This window comes from Mastigoproctus giganteus, chromosome 6 (genome assembly GCF_048544385.1).
Source record: "Mastigoproctus giganteus isolate SK-2022 chromosome 6, ASM4854438v1, whole genome shotgun sequence".
NCBI classification, from domain to species: Eukaryota; Metazoa; Arthropoda; class Arachnida; order Uropygi; family Thelyphonidae; genus Mastigoproctus; species Mastigoproctus giganteus.
In genome coordinates, this window is record NC_143580.1 from 38,042,423 (window position 1) to 38,059,172 (window position 16,750).

General features: G+C 40.1%; 1 protein-coding gene across 1 annotated transcript in view; it reads right to left on the reverse strand.

Moving 5' to 3' along the window:
• Positions 1 to 16,750, reverse strand: part of LOC150084175 (guanine nucleotide exchange factor DBS-like) — a 619,625-nt gene that overhangs the window by 77,744 nt on the left and 525,131 nt on the right. Inside the window, exon 19 of the mRNA XM_090376145.1 lies at positions 4,423 to 4,515. Coding sequence (XP_090232271.1) covers positions 4,423 to 4,515 — 93 coding nt within the window. The remainder of the gene's footprint in view (positions 1 to 4,422; positions 4,516 to 16,750) is intronic.

Here is a 16,750-nt window from a genome sequence, read left to right on the forward strand (position 1 = left end):
TGCACTCTTTCTGGCAGAATCATAGATTGGAGCACCATAATCGAGACGAGATCTGATTAATGCCCTGTATAACCGAAGAAGTGAGGTACGATCTGCACCCCATGTTTGGGCAGATAAAGCTCTGAGTATGTTTAACTTTTTTAGACATGAAGTCCGTACATTTTTAATATGATCTAGGAAATTTAACTTATTGTCAAGGGTTAATCCTAGAAATCGGATGTTGCTGGTGACCGGGACAAAGACATTAGAAATTTGAAGTTCAGGATCTGGATGAAGTTTGCATTGTCTACAGAAATGGATGGCAACTGTTTTCTGCTGCGAGAGCCGATAGCCGTTGAGGCTCGCCCATTGTTGAATTTTATTAAGTGATATCTGAAGCTGTCTTTCAATAGACCTCATGTTTTGAGAATGACAAGAGATGGAAAGGTCATCTGCATAAAGGTAAGTCTCAATTGTATTTGGAAGCTGCTTAGTAATAGAATCTATTCTCAGAGCAAAAAGAGTGGCACTCAGTACTGATCCCTGTGGGACACCTTCTTCCTGGATGAAAGTTGGGGAAAGGGCATGTTGATATCGAACTTGAAATGATCTAGTATGTAGAAAGTTCTGAATGAATATAGGAAGATTGCCTCGTAGTCCGAGAAGGTAAAGATCACTAAGTATACCATACTGCCAGGTGGTATCAAAAGCCTTCTCTATGTCTATTGAAACCATTACTAGATGTTCATGTTTGACAAAAGCATTACGGATGGCAAATTCGGCCTTGACCATAAGATCTAAGCATGATCTGTTTTGACGAAAGCCATATTGACTATGGCTCATTAGATGTTCCGACTCAATGATCCAGACGAGTCTTCTGTGGATAATTTTCTCAAGGATTTTACTGAGGCAGCTTGAGAGAGATATGGGTCTATAGCTATTTGGGTTGGATGGATCTTTTCCAGGCTTCAGGAATGCCAAAATTGTAGAGTGATGCCAAGATGCTGGAAAAACATTTTCTAAAAATATGCGATTGTAAAAGACCAGGAGGCAGCGCAGAGCTTTGTCATCAAGATGTTGTAGCATGACATAATAAATCCCATCTGGCCCAGCAGCACCATTGCGAGCTGTTCTAATGACATGTAAAAGTTCAGAATATTGCAGAGGTTTGTTATATGGGAGAAGACAGATAGTTTGAAAATGAATAGCATGCTTTTCTTTAGTGTTTTTAATTCTTTGGAATGAGGTAGTATAGGCTGACGTTGCTGAGATTTCTGCAAAAGTATTGCCTAAAGCATTAGCTATATCTATAGGATTAGAGAGATCTTTCCCATTCCAGGAGAGGATTGGAGAAGGTATGGTAGGAAACTTACTAGACAGCTGTCTAAGCTGACCGGGCTAGCCGAGTGGATAAAGTACCTGCCCGGCAACCCAAAGGTCGCAGGTTCGATTCCCGCCTCGGGCTTGGATCAAAGTACTGCATAAACCTTGGGAGGTGCAATATGGCCACAGAAGCCGATGCGCCAACAACTACCAAATCAAAAAAAAAAAAAAAAACAGCTGTCTAATTTTTTTCCATATTATTTTGGGATCGGTATTTCTGTGAAAACTGGATGCAAAACGGGTCCAGGATTCTTTCTTTGCTTGCTTTTGTATGAAGCGTGCTTTTGCCCTTAATTTCTTATAATTAATGAGATTGACTGTGCTCGGACATTTCCGAAACAAATTCCAGGCTTTATTTTTTGCTCTCTTTGCTGTGGTGCATTTATCATTCCACCAGTAATTATAATGCTTTCGGCCCGGCGGATTTGATACTGGTATTGTGTCTTTAGCCACATTTAGAAGATGCGACGTGATGTAATCTGTCACATCATCAATGTGCTGGAGGCGGATTTTTTCCTCGTCAAGGTCAGTTGATGATTGAAATTTTGCCCAGTCTGCTCGGGCAAATTTCCACTCTCTGCAGGGTTGAATTGAAGGAGTCTTTGCTTTCAGAAAGTTGCATACTATTGGGAAGTGGTCACTGCCCATGGGATCGTTTATTACATACCACTCTATGGCTGGGACTAGTACTGGTGAACAAATTGAGAGATCTATTGCTGAGGTGTGTCCTGTTGGAAGCTGTACGTGTGTCGGTGCACCTGTATTGAGTATAGTGAGATTTAGTGCATCCAAAAAACTTTCAATTAGTCGGCCTCGTCTATCCAATTTAGGAGAGCCCCATAATGGGTGGTGCCCGTTAAAGTCTCCTAATATACAAAGAGGTGGAGGTATCTGTATAAAGAGGTCTTCAAGATCTTTTAAAGAGTTAGTACAGTTTGGTGGTAGGTATATTGAGACTAGTGTTATTGCATTATGGAGAATTATACGAACAGCAACAGCTTCTATTTTAGTTTGGAGTGGGATATGTTTAGTTGGGATCTTTGAATTTACTAGGATTGCCACACCACCATGGGCAGCGTTAGCGGTATTTCGATCTCTTTGATAAATGCAATAGTTCTTTATCGAAGGAGAAATTTGTGTGGTTAGGTAAGTTTCCTGTAAACAAAAGGCAACCGGAGAATATTGATTAATTAAGTATTGAATATCGTCTGTGTTGGAACGAAAGCCTCTGCAATTCCATTGTAAGATGCTGTGGTTCATTTTGGTTTAGTTGAGGATGATTCATCTGACTGTTTTTTGTTTGAGGAGGATTTTTTTCGGTCTCTTTTCGGGAAGGTAGGGCGACCGGTATCCATAGTATCGTTTGCGTGAAGTTCTAGTATTGGTTCTTCATGATCTAGGTTTACATCTACTTCCATACTACCAGTGGATGATTCAGGTTTATTGTTGTGTTTAGTAGTTTTTAGTTTTTCTTTGTCATGCGGGACTGTCCGAGTCTCAACTGGGATACTGATTGGTGTGTTGGTCGATTCACTGATTTTAATTTGATGTGTGTCTTTGACAGGGTTTGATAATGTGTTTTTAACCCAGTTAGCTAGAGATGTGCAGGGAGGTATGGATACATCTGTTTGAGCTGCTGTTGAATTAAAGCTTCGAGTGTGAGCTGCATATGAACGACTGGGCATGGTCGACATAACCTGTCTGCGTGCCTCTGGGTACGTAACTTTGTGCTCTATTTTATATTTTTGGATTTTCTTCCCCGTTTTCCACATTTCACAAGATTTGGAGAAGGCTGGGTGACTTTCCTTGCAGTTGGGACAAATGGGACTTGAGGCTGAACAGTCTGTTTGTGTATGCTCCTTGGACCCACAAATTGGACAAATGGCATCACCTCTACATGCTTGTTGCGAATGTCCATATTTTTGGCATTTAAAGCAACGTAGAGGATTAGGTATGTAAGGCCGTATTCGGCAGTTTAAATAGCCAGCTTTTACTGAGGATGGCAAATCTGGGGTGCTGAATGTTAAAATTATGGATCGGGTTGGAACAAGATTTCCATCTTTTTTGGTTTTTATACGTTTTGCACTAATTACTTTTTGATTGCCCAGTTCCTGTACTAATTCCTCTTCAGATACTGTAATCAGGTCTCACTCTGTGATGACACCTTTTGACGAGTTTAACGTATTGTGGGGAGTGATAGATACGGGTAGCCCAGCAAAGGTTGTTGTTTTAAGCAGCCATTCTGAATGTTTTGAGGAGGCTGTTTCGATTAGGAGGTCTCCGGATTGCAGACGTTTAACCATTTTCGGTGTACCAGCAATGGATTCCAAAAATCTTTGGATGACAAATGGTGATAATTTGCCGACAGGCTGGTTGGAGAGTGAATGTATTACAAGGAAGTTTGGCATCTCATTGCTCTGCACTTCTCTTCGGAGCCTTTTTGGTTGGTTTAGGTCATCATCATTTGGTATGTCTGGCCTTGAATTTGAAGGCTCTAGTGGTGGATAGTCATTTATATCCATCGTTACTACTTTTCGCCCTGGAGGATAACTTTTCCCCCAGGCCCCGCCACGGGGAGGCAGGAGCAGTGCCACTCGGAGGCCAAGCGGTTGAAGTGTTAGTTAATTAGTAAAAATATAAATAGAGGGAAATGTAAAGAAAGGTGTATTTCCTTCCTGTGTTCTACTTGTTACTTTTCAAGTATAGAACTGTTTTTAAAGTAAAACTGTTTATAGAAATGTGAACGTAAAATATAATTTCAATCGCTTATCAAGAGCACTTTATAAATCGCAAGAATATAGCTTGGCCTCGAAATACGCTTGGCACCCGGGGCCGAATGCAATTGTGTTATAATGACACATGGAGATGCCTGCACAGTTTCACATGTCTTTGTACATAGCAGCATATGATAAACGTTTCAAAAGTTAGGAACTTTTTGACTGTGCATTGTAATTGTGTTATTATTGTAATATTATTGTATATTTAAAATTTTGATCCAAAAAATACAACAATCAAAAGGCAATGCCTAACCATATTTGAATTATCACAAATAACACTTACTTTAAGCAGTAGTTGGTATTTGGTTATCCTTTGGACAGGTTTTAGTAAATAAGCTCCTAATGGTAATTTGTGGCCAAGATTTTTCTGACATTCCTATAATTGGTGATTATTAAAAATACTTTTTTTTATCTTAAACAAATTATTAGTTCTTTAAACTACTGATACTTATATAAATAACATATACAAATATAATTGGCACCATATGTGCTCTATGAAAGTTTTATTTACCTACATATATTAATAAAAAAAACAACTAATACTTTAAATACTATATATCATTTTTTTATATTCTTAAATGTAAAATATGGATAAGTAGAGAAAATACATAACTAACAACTTTATTCATATTTTTATAATGTGAAAATTGAAAGACATTGCTAACAATCATAGTGGTAATCCTGTATTTTGCTTTCTTCACCAACGTATTAAGGAAGGACAGAGTGCTGTTTTCTTTGAGTTCGAGAATGAAACCAATATTTTGATGTAATAGTTGAGTCAAAAATAAATGGAATATTTAACACTGAACCTCAATGTCAGCAATTGTAAATGTGTGTGTATGTAGAAGTGGCACACACACACATGCAGAGACTCGTTTAATACAAGTCAATATATGTTTTGCTCATTCAAACAGATGCATGATATTAGTCAAACATAATCAACGTCCACTGTGTATCAAAGTGGGTGCTTTTTGTGAATTGATGAGCTTCAGCATTCAGCAGCAGATAAATATTGTTTTGTGGTAAAATTGACAAGTCAAGTATATCGACACTCTCCACTGTCTTTGCAATTCAATAAAAATGTCCCTGTGACAAAGAACTGGGTTCTCCATAATGTTAATGTTCTAGTGCATTGGTCACATCTCATCAACAAATACCTTTACATGCTGGATCTAGACTTTTATGACTTCCAAAAAATTAAATAAGCAATGAAGGATCAAATTTCAGGTCAACAGAGGCATTACATAGTGCTGCAACAAGCACACTAGGGATCATGGAAAATGTATTGCAGAATTGTTTATAATGGTCACATAGCTGTAACAGAATCTCTAGTTTCTAGAGTTGATTATATTGAAGGAAATGCCCTATATTCAGTAAATTTAATAAATCTGAATTGAAATTTACATTTATTTTTGACTAAACTAATATACTGGTTATCTTCTAAATTCTCTTTTCTGTGATTCCATAATGAAAACATTTGTCATAAACAAATCACATCCACAGCTTAACCATGCAGGAGGTTGAAAAAGAGAGAGAGATGTATAGAGGCATATGCATATGAGTATGTTGAGACAAAGACTACTCTTCCTTGATGCACTGGTGAAAACAGCAAAAAAATGAAATCACTACTAAAGTTTGCTGCAACCACACAGATAGCAATAGTCCTAAACTGCCATTCTTGTTCCCTACAGAGTATCAGTGCTTGCATAGTATAAAGGGACCAACCATGACAACCTTGCAGAATGGAAGGAATTAGGACCAGAGCTACACAGGTTCTGAAAACTCCTAGAGAATGATGGATATCTAAAGAAAATAAAACGTAGAATCATATCCACACAGCAGAGAGATCCTGCCCCCTTCCCCAAGAAATCTGTGACACAATAGACCAGACAGACTGCCAGTGTGGCATACATATTCAAATCTTTCAGTTATATCCAGTCGACTTAGAATGCATACTAAACCTCATAACAGTTGAGCATCTCAGTCTTATGTGCCAGAATAATGCTATTCCATATCCACTAGTGGCTTATGCACTTCAAGTTGCTTCATCTGTCACTCCAACCCTGGCCAATATACATCACTCTGTTATATCTGCAGCAAGATCAACTCCAGATATAATGCTTTCACAGATATCTCCACTAGCACAGTTTCCAGAACCATCCATATCTCAGATTTCTTTTCCTTTTGATGTAGTGAAGCTTTTGCCCAAGTGCCAACAGACAGAGTTACTGTTTTCTACATTAGTTCGGTGTAAGTTTGCTTATTAAAAACATATGCTATTATCAATATAATATATGCTCTTATTTATTTATTTATTTAATGATGCAGGATTAAGCTTAATTATTGATCATTGATAATATGCAGTGAAAAAGGAAAAAATAATAGAGCTAATCATTATCATAAGAAAAAGTTCTTGGCATTTGCAAATTAGATGATGAGGTGTTTTGCTAGTTAGTGAAGCTGTCCTGGTATTCTCTTACCCCTGAAAGGCAGTTTGCTTCTTCATCACACATTTGCACGATGGAATTAAATCTGCCATCTTTCCTGCTACCTGCAAATCTATGGAATAGTTCTCAAATAAGCTATGCTTCATTAGTGGTATCTTACCAATAACCCATTCATTTAACATGTTTGTGTGTTGGTGAGTTAATATGTTTGTGGAGTTAGAAAATCAACCATATTTTATGGTTGATTTTCTTATCCTTCCCTTATGCTCTCTATCCAAGACCTATGAACTCCACTTTTCTTCAGGTCCCAAAACCTGAAAATTACTGGGATGGGTTCCCTGCCACACCACAGAGACTCTTTTGGGCTGAGAGTGTAGAGTACCCCTCCAGACTAACCATCCAGCAAGTTTTTTTTTGTTTTTTTTTTTAAATTTCCACTGTGAATGCTATACTTGTTATGGTAGCAGCTCTCTTATTAGCTCTTACTTCAGAAACATCACTATCATGAACCCAGAAATCTTTGGCAAACTCATCAATAAAAATGTTAAAAAAGCAAAAAATGCTGTACACTACACATTTGTGGATCATAGTAGTCAGATTGTTTGCAGCAGATTTCAGCTACAAACAGTTCTGTGGATTAGTTTTTTTATCGAATTTTTTTTTTTTTAATTTAAGACTGAAAACTTTGTACCTTAATGAGTAAAATTTTTTTCTCTGGTGAGTAAAATTATTGCCAAAAATTTAATAAAATCCATAAAAGAATTAAAAAAATCATGTAAAAAAATCATTGTAAAAAATCATGCTTGTGGTATTCCTATTTAGAGATCTGACTTACAGAGAACCTAGTGTTCTTTAAGAAGATTTGTAAATGAAAAAAAATCTCATTATTATTATTAATTTTTAATGCAGTGATATCCTGCCTATCTATTTACTTATTATTCAATTCAATTAATAGATCTGAATCGCAGAGAATTTTGTCTTCTTTAAATGAAAATTGGAAAACAACAGCTGACAGATATGATCAGCTTTGATTTTAAAACCTATTGTTTGTGTGACCTTCTATTAAAACTGTGCCCTCTGCTAGTTGGAAACATTAAGAGATGGCAGCATGTATTAGAAGATTCCAGTTTATATTAACAGACCCATTACGGTAATTATATGTGAAACAATCTTGATAAATGTAAATTTATATACTTTCTATCCAGTGCCCATGTGCAAAATGTAAGTTAAATGCATATTCCATAAAGGATTAATATTATAACCCCAGGGGCTCACATCTAGTGAGTATAGGCTTGGCACACCCAGGGTCCTGAGCTCTCTCTCTCTCCAAGGCCAACTCGAGAATTTTTTTTTTGGCTGGTGCAGCATAAGCCTCAGGCTTCCTTGCACAATATAGCTATTAATAATAATAATAATAATAATATTATTATCATTATTATGTCACAAATATTATAATATTCGTGGCATATGCAAGAAGTATCAACCATCCCAATCATCGTGTCAACCACCGGTATGGTACCAAAGACTCTACATAGCAACCTAGCAGCAATAGGTCTCCCAAAGAACACCTACAAGGAACTCCAGAAAGTTGCAATCCTGAACACCTGTAGGATAGTCAGAGATTTCCTCGACTGACAGTAACACCAGACATTACAACCACCCTGTGTACTTGGTAGCAGTACCTGTCACAGAGTGGAATCCCCCAATCAGGGAGAAATAATATAAGACCAACAATAATAGAGGAGCATGATGGCCCAGTGGTTAAGACACTGGACTACCAGCCTGATGGACCCGGATTCCAATCCCGCATTGGCGGAAGCGAACGCGGCTCTATTACGCTAGGAGACCGATATAATAATATTAAATGAAAAAAAAAAAAAAAAAAAAAAACAACACCACAAAAGTTACACCATTGGACTTACTTTCCCCAAGGGTGGAGTGATGGCTGAAGCAGATAATGGTGCCATCTGGTGTCACTCATAAGAACTGACTAAATAAATAAATAAACCACTGGACATAAGCTGAAGCTAAACAAGTCTACCTCCATAGATGGATGATGTTGCAGATAAATATTATTCATACTGCATCGAGTGTGGCGCAGGATAAAGTCACTCGCTTTCAGGCTTTAGGCAGAGGGGTCGGTTCAAAAAGTTGGAGACAGTCTCTCGAGCAAGACAGTGGAGCAAGTCGCACTGTCCCCTGTAAGGCTACCACGAGAGAAGGACAAGACCATCCAGCCCCACCAACTGGAAGTGTTTCCTGTGCAACTGCAATAGTGACCACACAGGAAGGAAGAAAACGGCAATGCATGAAGTGGAGCATTGAAATCAATACATACATCATGCGAGCATACTAGTTGTTGTTGCTTGGATTTTATTGGCGCATTAGCGACTAAGGCTATAATGCGCCAAAACCTGGTCATAAAAAGTAAAATTTTCAGTGGCCTAATGATTTAGGTCACTAAGTCAAGGTATAAAAACAAGTATAAACTAAAAGACAAATATCAGTAAACAAGTAACTATAATAAGGTAGATTTTTTAAATGTGAGTAAAAAGGTTTACTGATTTCAAAACTAAAAATAGCAGACACATGGTCATTGTCGGATAAAATCTGACTGAGTGTATACGACTTAGTCAGATGGTTAAAAGCGGTAAAACGGATATTGCTAAAATCTGGACAGTCAACTAAAATGTGTCTAATTGATAAAATTGTGCCACAGGACTCACACATAGGAGGGTCATCAGCCCTCAGCAAAAACGAATGAGTCAAATGACTATGTCCTATGCGGGTCCGGGCAAGAACAACTTCCTCCTTACGATTGCTGCACAGACTAGACTGCCGCGGTTCAATTACAGGCTTTATACGATATAATTTATTCATAGTCTGTCTATTCCACGAATCTTGCCATTGGGAGTGTATCTTCTCGTGTATTATTTGCCTGTAGTCTGTATAGGGGACTGACAGGCAGCGGTTATTATTGGGAATTGCTGATTTGGCTGCAGTGTCAGCCAAATCATTTCCCCTAATCCCAACGTGGCTAGGAATCCAGCAGAAGCGGATATAATATTCACGTTCACGGAGGAAGTGAATCTTCTGCTGAATGCTAGACAGAACTGGATGAGAATTATATCTCACAGTTATTAAAGCCTGTAACATGCTGAGAGAATCGGAATATAAAACGAACCGTTGGTATAGGCATTTACTAATGTGATCCAAGGCTAACTCTATAGCGTGCAGCGCTGCAGTAAATATGCTGCATTCAGAGGAAATATGCTCCGATGTAGTGCTGTCTGTAAAGACAGCAGCAGATCCCACATATGATTCCGACTTCGAACCGTCTGTGTAAACTGGCGCGAAGTCAGAATGTTCAGCTCAATGTGCTGAATGAAGCTGCAGGTAGACCAATGATGGAGTGTCCGACTTTCCCCAATTTCTAAGGGACAAGTCACATGTTGGAACATGAGCATGCCAGGGTGGAAGGGTTTGCTTTGGTGTTTGGGCAACCTTGTCTACCTTGATATTAATTTCTTTGAGTAGCTCTTGGAGACGAATACCAAAAGGACGATTGGCAGTCTTACGGGTGTTGTACAAATTTTCCCATCGTGGCTCAAAAACAAATGGCCACGTAGGATGGTCTGGCAGGAATTTCAGTTTTAAAGCATACTTTAGAGCCAATTGCTTACGTCGAAGTGATAACGGCGGTTCATTTGCTTCGACGTATAAGCTCTGGACAGGAGATGTTCGATATGCTCCAATAGCGGTACGGAGAGCCAGATGATGGACAGGATCCAGCCAACGAAATACACTGTCTCTGGCCGAATTGTATACCAGGGACCCGTAATCTAGTCTGGATCGTACAAGTGCATGGTAGATGCATAGTAGGGTGCATCCATCCGCACCCCAAGATGTACAGGAAAGAGAGCGCAAAATATTCAGCCCTCTTGTGCACTTTGTGCGGAGTTGACAGATGTGATCCAGAAAGGTCAGCTTTTTATCAAATACGAGTCCCAAGAATTCTGTGTCCGCCACTACTGGAATAGCATTTTGTCCAAGCCTTAATTCAGGTTCAGGATGAAGATTACGCTTACGACAAAAATGTACGCAAATGGTCTTCTCCGGCGAGAACCTGAAGCCGTTAGCAAGTGCCCAGGAATTAAGGCGATCAATGGATTTTTGCAGTTGTCTTTCAATAACCCTCATGTTGCATGACTGACAAAATATGCTAAAGTCATCAACATAGAGGGCACTCTTTATGGCTGGAGAAAGTTGTTCTGTGATGGAATTTACTTTGATGGCGAAAAGCGTGACATTTAAAATTGATCCTTGTGGTACTCCTGTGAGCATACTATGACCAGGCTATATGCCAAGTGGTTGGAACAATACACGGATATTCAGGTCACCAAACAGCGATTAGCAGACCCAAGAAGGACCATCGTCATGAAGAACCAAATAGCTCCTGCCATCTTGAAAAAATCAAGCAGGATGTCAGCAATCTGCTACAAATCACAAAGAATATGGTCAATATGGAACCAGAGGAGGAACAGCATACCATGGAACCAGAGGAGGAACAGCAACAAGAAATACAACCCAGAGTAGCTGAAGTGGAAAGAGATGATGTCATGATATCCAGAATAGAAGATGAGTGGAAGAAGGCCCTAACAGAATTCGAAGGAATGGACCCCACAAGAACCCACGTGATACCTAAGCAGAGGCCAAATAAAATCCTGCGGAGAATAACAGACCACCTCAATCAGCAAATAATGCCACATTACCTTGACAACAATGGTGCAACGCTGGAGGCTCTCCACACAGCCGTATACTGTGCTGCCATAGAAGCCACTAGGATTAATGGAAAAGAAAGGAGAGACCAGCAGCAGAACCACCGAAAACAGAAGGAATCGCCAGCTTGGGAAAGAAGACTTCAGCAGAAGATAGAAGAATTAAGAATTAAGATAGGTCAGTTGACCCAGTACCAACACGGTAATAGAAGTAAGAAATTGATTGGAAAGGTGAAGAGCATCCTCAAGAGAGACAGTGTCCACAGCAAACATGAGACCAGAAATCAGAGAATAGGAGAATACTTAGACACTCTGAAGCAGAACCTCCTCGCACTCAGCAAGAGACTACACCGATACAAAGAGAGCTCCAGAGGAAAATAAACAACCGAATCCTCTACAGGAAACTGGGTGAATATGAGAAAGCAGGAAACGGACCACCTGAGAAGAAGATGATCTAAGAGTTCTGGGGAAATATCTGGAGCAGTGAAGTAAGACATAACAGCAGATCAGACTGGATAGAAGTAGAAAGGAAGAAAACGAAGGACATACAAGAGATGAGAGAGTGGGAGATTCGAGAAGAAATAAAAATGTCGATCAGGAACACCCACAACTGGCAAACCCCGGGAATTGATAACATCCACAACTACTGGTACAAGAAGCTCACCTGCACACATACAAGCACCTAACAGAGCAGTTCACTCGAATGATAAGCAACCCGGAGACAATCCCAAAGTTTCTCACTGAAGGAGTCACATATCTGAAGCCTAAAGATGAAGATAAACAAAACCTGGCGAAATACAGGCCAATCACATGACTCCCAACAATGTACAAGATCCTGAACAGCTGCATAACTAAGAAGATATCAGAACACTTAGAGAGTCTGAACATAATGGCCGAACAGCAGAAATGATGTAAGGAGCAATTAACGAAAGATGCCGCAGTTATGGAGCAAGCCTTCAAGAAGCACCGCAACCTATACACATCCTACATCGATTACCGCAAGGCCTTAGACTTCGTACCTCATAGCTGGCTAATAGAGACTCTGAAGATCTTCAAGGTCAATCCGATAGTGACAAACGTCCTAGGAGCAGCAATGGCAAAATTTAGTACCACCATTAAGGTCGAGAGCATCACAACCAGCCAATCCCCATTAGAAGAGGAATCTTTCAGGGAGATGCTCTGAGCCCACTATGGTTCTGTCTAGCACTCAACCTGCTATCCAGCATGCTCAATGGCAGCAAGTATGGATATAACCTCAAAGAAGGAAGAAAGAACCTGTACACCCTCACCTCACTTGATGTACATGGATGACATCAAGCTCTATGCGGCAACCGAGAAGCAACTCCAGCAACTACTCCGGATCACTGAAGAATTCAGCAAGGACATCAGGATGGAATTTGGTATAGAATAATGCAAGACCCACACACTGCACCAGGGAAAAGTAGTTGGCCGAAACTACCTGCTGCTGACTGGTAAAGAGATCGAAGCTATGACAGAAGGAGAGGCCTACAAATACCTAAGGATGATGCAGGCTGAGCAGTTAGAGCACAAGAAAATCAAGAAGTGCCTGACCGAAAAATATCATCAGAGACTCAGAAGGCTGCTGAAAGCAAAACTGAACAGAGGAAACACAGTTAAAGCCATAAACACCTATGCAGCTCCAGTACTAACATACACATTCAGGATATAGATTGGACTAACACCGAGCTAGAAGCCATCATGTGAAAGACAAGGACAATGATGACCAAGAGTCGCCAACACCACCCGAGGTCAGCAGTGGAGAGAATAACAATACCTCAGAAAGAGGGAGGAAGGGGTCTGATAGAACAACAGAAAACAGCAATAGTTAACCTGAAGGATTACTTCGAGAGCAACACAGCACCACTCCACCAGGTTGTTTGTGTTTGTTATTTGGTTTTTAGGAGCATTAGCAACTAAGGCCATGTTGCTCCGGGGATGTGCGGTGGTCATTCCCTGACCTTTCCGCATCCTCCGTATTTGGTGGTCACGGGCTCGAACCCCGGTCTAATCAAGAAGCGTGTGCTACGCACTGCTGCTCCTGCTCACCTGGCTACTGAGGTGCCCACTCCACCAGGAGTGGTGCTGTTGTTCCATAAGGAAGATAGATAAGTGGTATACCTCACTCAACCTAAGCGAGGAAACCCCTCCCGCCCAGACAGTACAAGAAACAAAGTTAGAAAGATGGGCAAAGAAGACACTATATGGCAGACACTACAATGACCTCCATCAAGATCACATCGACACCATTGCTTCCAATGCATGACTCACAAGCGGGATGTTCTTTCCCGAGACTGAAGGATTCATGCTGGTCATCCAAGACCACTTAATGAACACCAGAAACTATAGAAAATACATCGAAAAGGAGCCTGGAATGTCGGATGACACATGACCTCAGAAACGATCCAACACATCACCGCGGGGTGCAAGTTGATCACCAAGACTGAGTACTCTCATAGACATGACCAAGTAACGAGGAAATACCAGTTGACCAAAGAAAGTGTACCATATTACAAGTACGAACCCCGAACCCACAAGCTGTACTGGGATCACGCCATAATAACGGATAAGACCATCCCACACAACAGACATAACCCTTGTGGACAAGATGGAAAAAGCTACCTACCTGATTGACATAGCAGTGCTGAACACTAGCAATGTTCAGAAAACCCATGAGGAAAAAGTTAGGAAGTACACGAACGACATTAGATCAAGGAGATGTGGCATGTGCAAGAAGTATCAACCATCCCAATCATGGTGTCAACTACTGGTATGGTGCCAAAGGCTCTACATAGCAGCCTAGCAGCAATACGTCTCCCAGAGAACACCTACAAGGAACTCCAGAAAGTTGGAATCCTGAACACCTGTAGGATAGTCAGAGATTTCCTCGACCGACAGTAATACCAGACATTACAACCACCCTGTGTACTTGGTAGAAGTACCCGTCATGGAGTGGAACCCCCACAATCAGGGAGAATTAATATAAGAGTAACAACAACAACAACAATAATAATAATAATAATAATGCACAATGGCCCAGTGGTTAAGACACTGGACTACCAGCCTGATGGACCCAGGTTCGAATCCTGCATTGGTGGAAGCGAACGAAGCTCTATTATGCTGGGAGACCGATACAATAATATTAAATGATAAAAAAAAAAAAAAACATCGCAAAAGTTACCCCATTGGACTTACCTTCCTCAAGGGTGGAGTGATGGCTGAGGCAGATAGTGGTGCCATCTGGTGTCACTTGCAAGAACTAACTAAATAAATAAATAAACCACTGGACATAAGCCGAAGCTAAACAAGTCTACCTCCATAGATGGATGATGTCGCAGATAAATATTATTCATACTGCATCGAGTGTGGCACAGGTTAAAGTCATTCGTGTTCAGGCCTTAGGCAGAGGGGTCGGTTAGAAAAGTTGGAGACAGTCTCCTGAGCAAGACAGTGGAGAAAGTGGTGCTGTGCCCCTTAAGGCTACCATGTGTTTCCTATGCAACTGCGCTAGTGACCATCCAGGTAGGAAGAAAATGCCAACCCGTGAAGTGGAGCATTGAAATGAATACATACATCATGCGAGCATAATGTGAAATAACCAGGCTAGAGACTGACTGATATTACAATGTACAGATCACGAATACATACCAAGTGGTTAGAACAATACCCGGATATTCAGGTCACCGAACAGCGATTAGCGCAGACCAGAGAAGGACCATCGTCACGAAAAATCTAATAGCTTCTGCCATCTTGGAAAAAATCAAGCAGGATGTCAGCAATCTGTTACAAAACACAAAGAATATGGTCAATTTGGAACCAGAGGAGGAACAGCATGCCATGGAACCGGAGTTTTACTGTATTTGCAACAGCAAGAAGATTTGATTTTTTTTTTTTTTTTTTTTTTTAAGAGCATTAGCAACTAAGGCCATATTGGTTTTCTTGGACAACTTCAATAAGGGAAGCCCTGTACCATCTAAACCACCCAGCTCCTTGGACTGGAGGAACTTGTGGGGAAGTCTGTTCTCCTGAGCTCCAAGTCAAGTCCAGGATTCTGCTAGCAAGCATGACAGCATTTACAACAGAAGCAATAGCACTGCTGCCTAGACAACGTCCTTGCATCTTACTTGGAGACAAGTCCCCACTCCAGGCATTTCATCTATGCCCGACCCTTGTGCAGAGGCAGCATTTTGCCATGACATTCATTGTCCACCACGTAGGAGTCAATACCTAGAAAAATTAGGTAGTTGGGCTGAGAAGGGTCAATTGAAATTTAACACTGATAAATGCATGATATTGCATATGGACAGAAGTAATCCCAGAAACATGAAATATTTGGGTTTTGCCACATTCAAGGAGTTAGAGAAAGAGAGGGTTAATTGAACAGTCTGATATGAAGTTCTTTGAGCAGTGCAGACAGGCTTCTAGGATAGCTCATGGAGTTCTAGCAATGATGTACAGGAATTTTTCCAGCAAGGACAAGGAGTTGTTTATCCTATTGTTAGGCCACATCCGGAGTACCACCTAGGTTATAAGTCTGGAAGTCTAATTTTAAGAATGGCATGCATCTCTTGGAACAGGTGCAGAGAAGAACACCTGGATTAGTCAAGGGTAGAAATGAGTACTGTTACCATGAAAGAATTTAATTCTGCAAATTGTGGAAACTTGGGACCTGTGAGCAGACCTTAAGTGTTTAAGAATTAAATAGATTGGGCAAGATAAATGCTGATAGCATCTGTACTCTTTCTTGGATGACGCTCTGGTCGCGGAAGAGAACAGTCGGTAGATTTTTGGCTGCTGTAAAGGGATAAGTATTTAGATAGTTTTACTGTATTCTTCGTTAATTAACATACTACATTGTGTGTTTTACAAAGATATTAAATAGGTTTAGTAGCATTCGTTACCTTCTTATTTTGAATTTAACTAGAGATTTTTGGAAATTACGACTCCCAGTGTTGGTGCTAATATTGGTGAACTAGCAGTCATATTGTATCGATAAGATATAGTGCAACGTATATATCTTGAACTGATAGCATAAGGTATAACGTAAAACTAGATAATGTAATACAAAGCAGTGTATTAAGCATCTGTTAGCTTAGTATAGTATTATCAATTAATCAAAAATATTTATTAATCTTATTAAATTCCATTGTTAATTAAACTGTATTTAAAAGGAAATCATGACCCACACTAGAGTTGCAAAGCAAAGATCACAGACTAGTCTGCCAGGGGCAAAGGCTGATGACGTTGTAGAGCGGATATCATCTTTTAAGGGCACAAAAGGTGATATAGTTGTACACGTTGGCACTAATGATATTAAGAGTAGGAGACTGGCAGAATTACTTAACAAGTACAGGTCACTGTTGAAAAA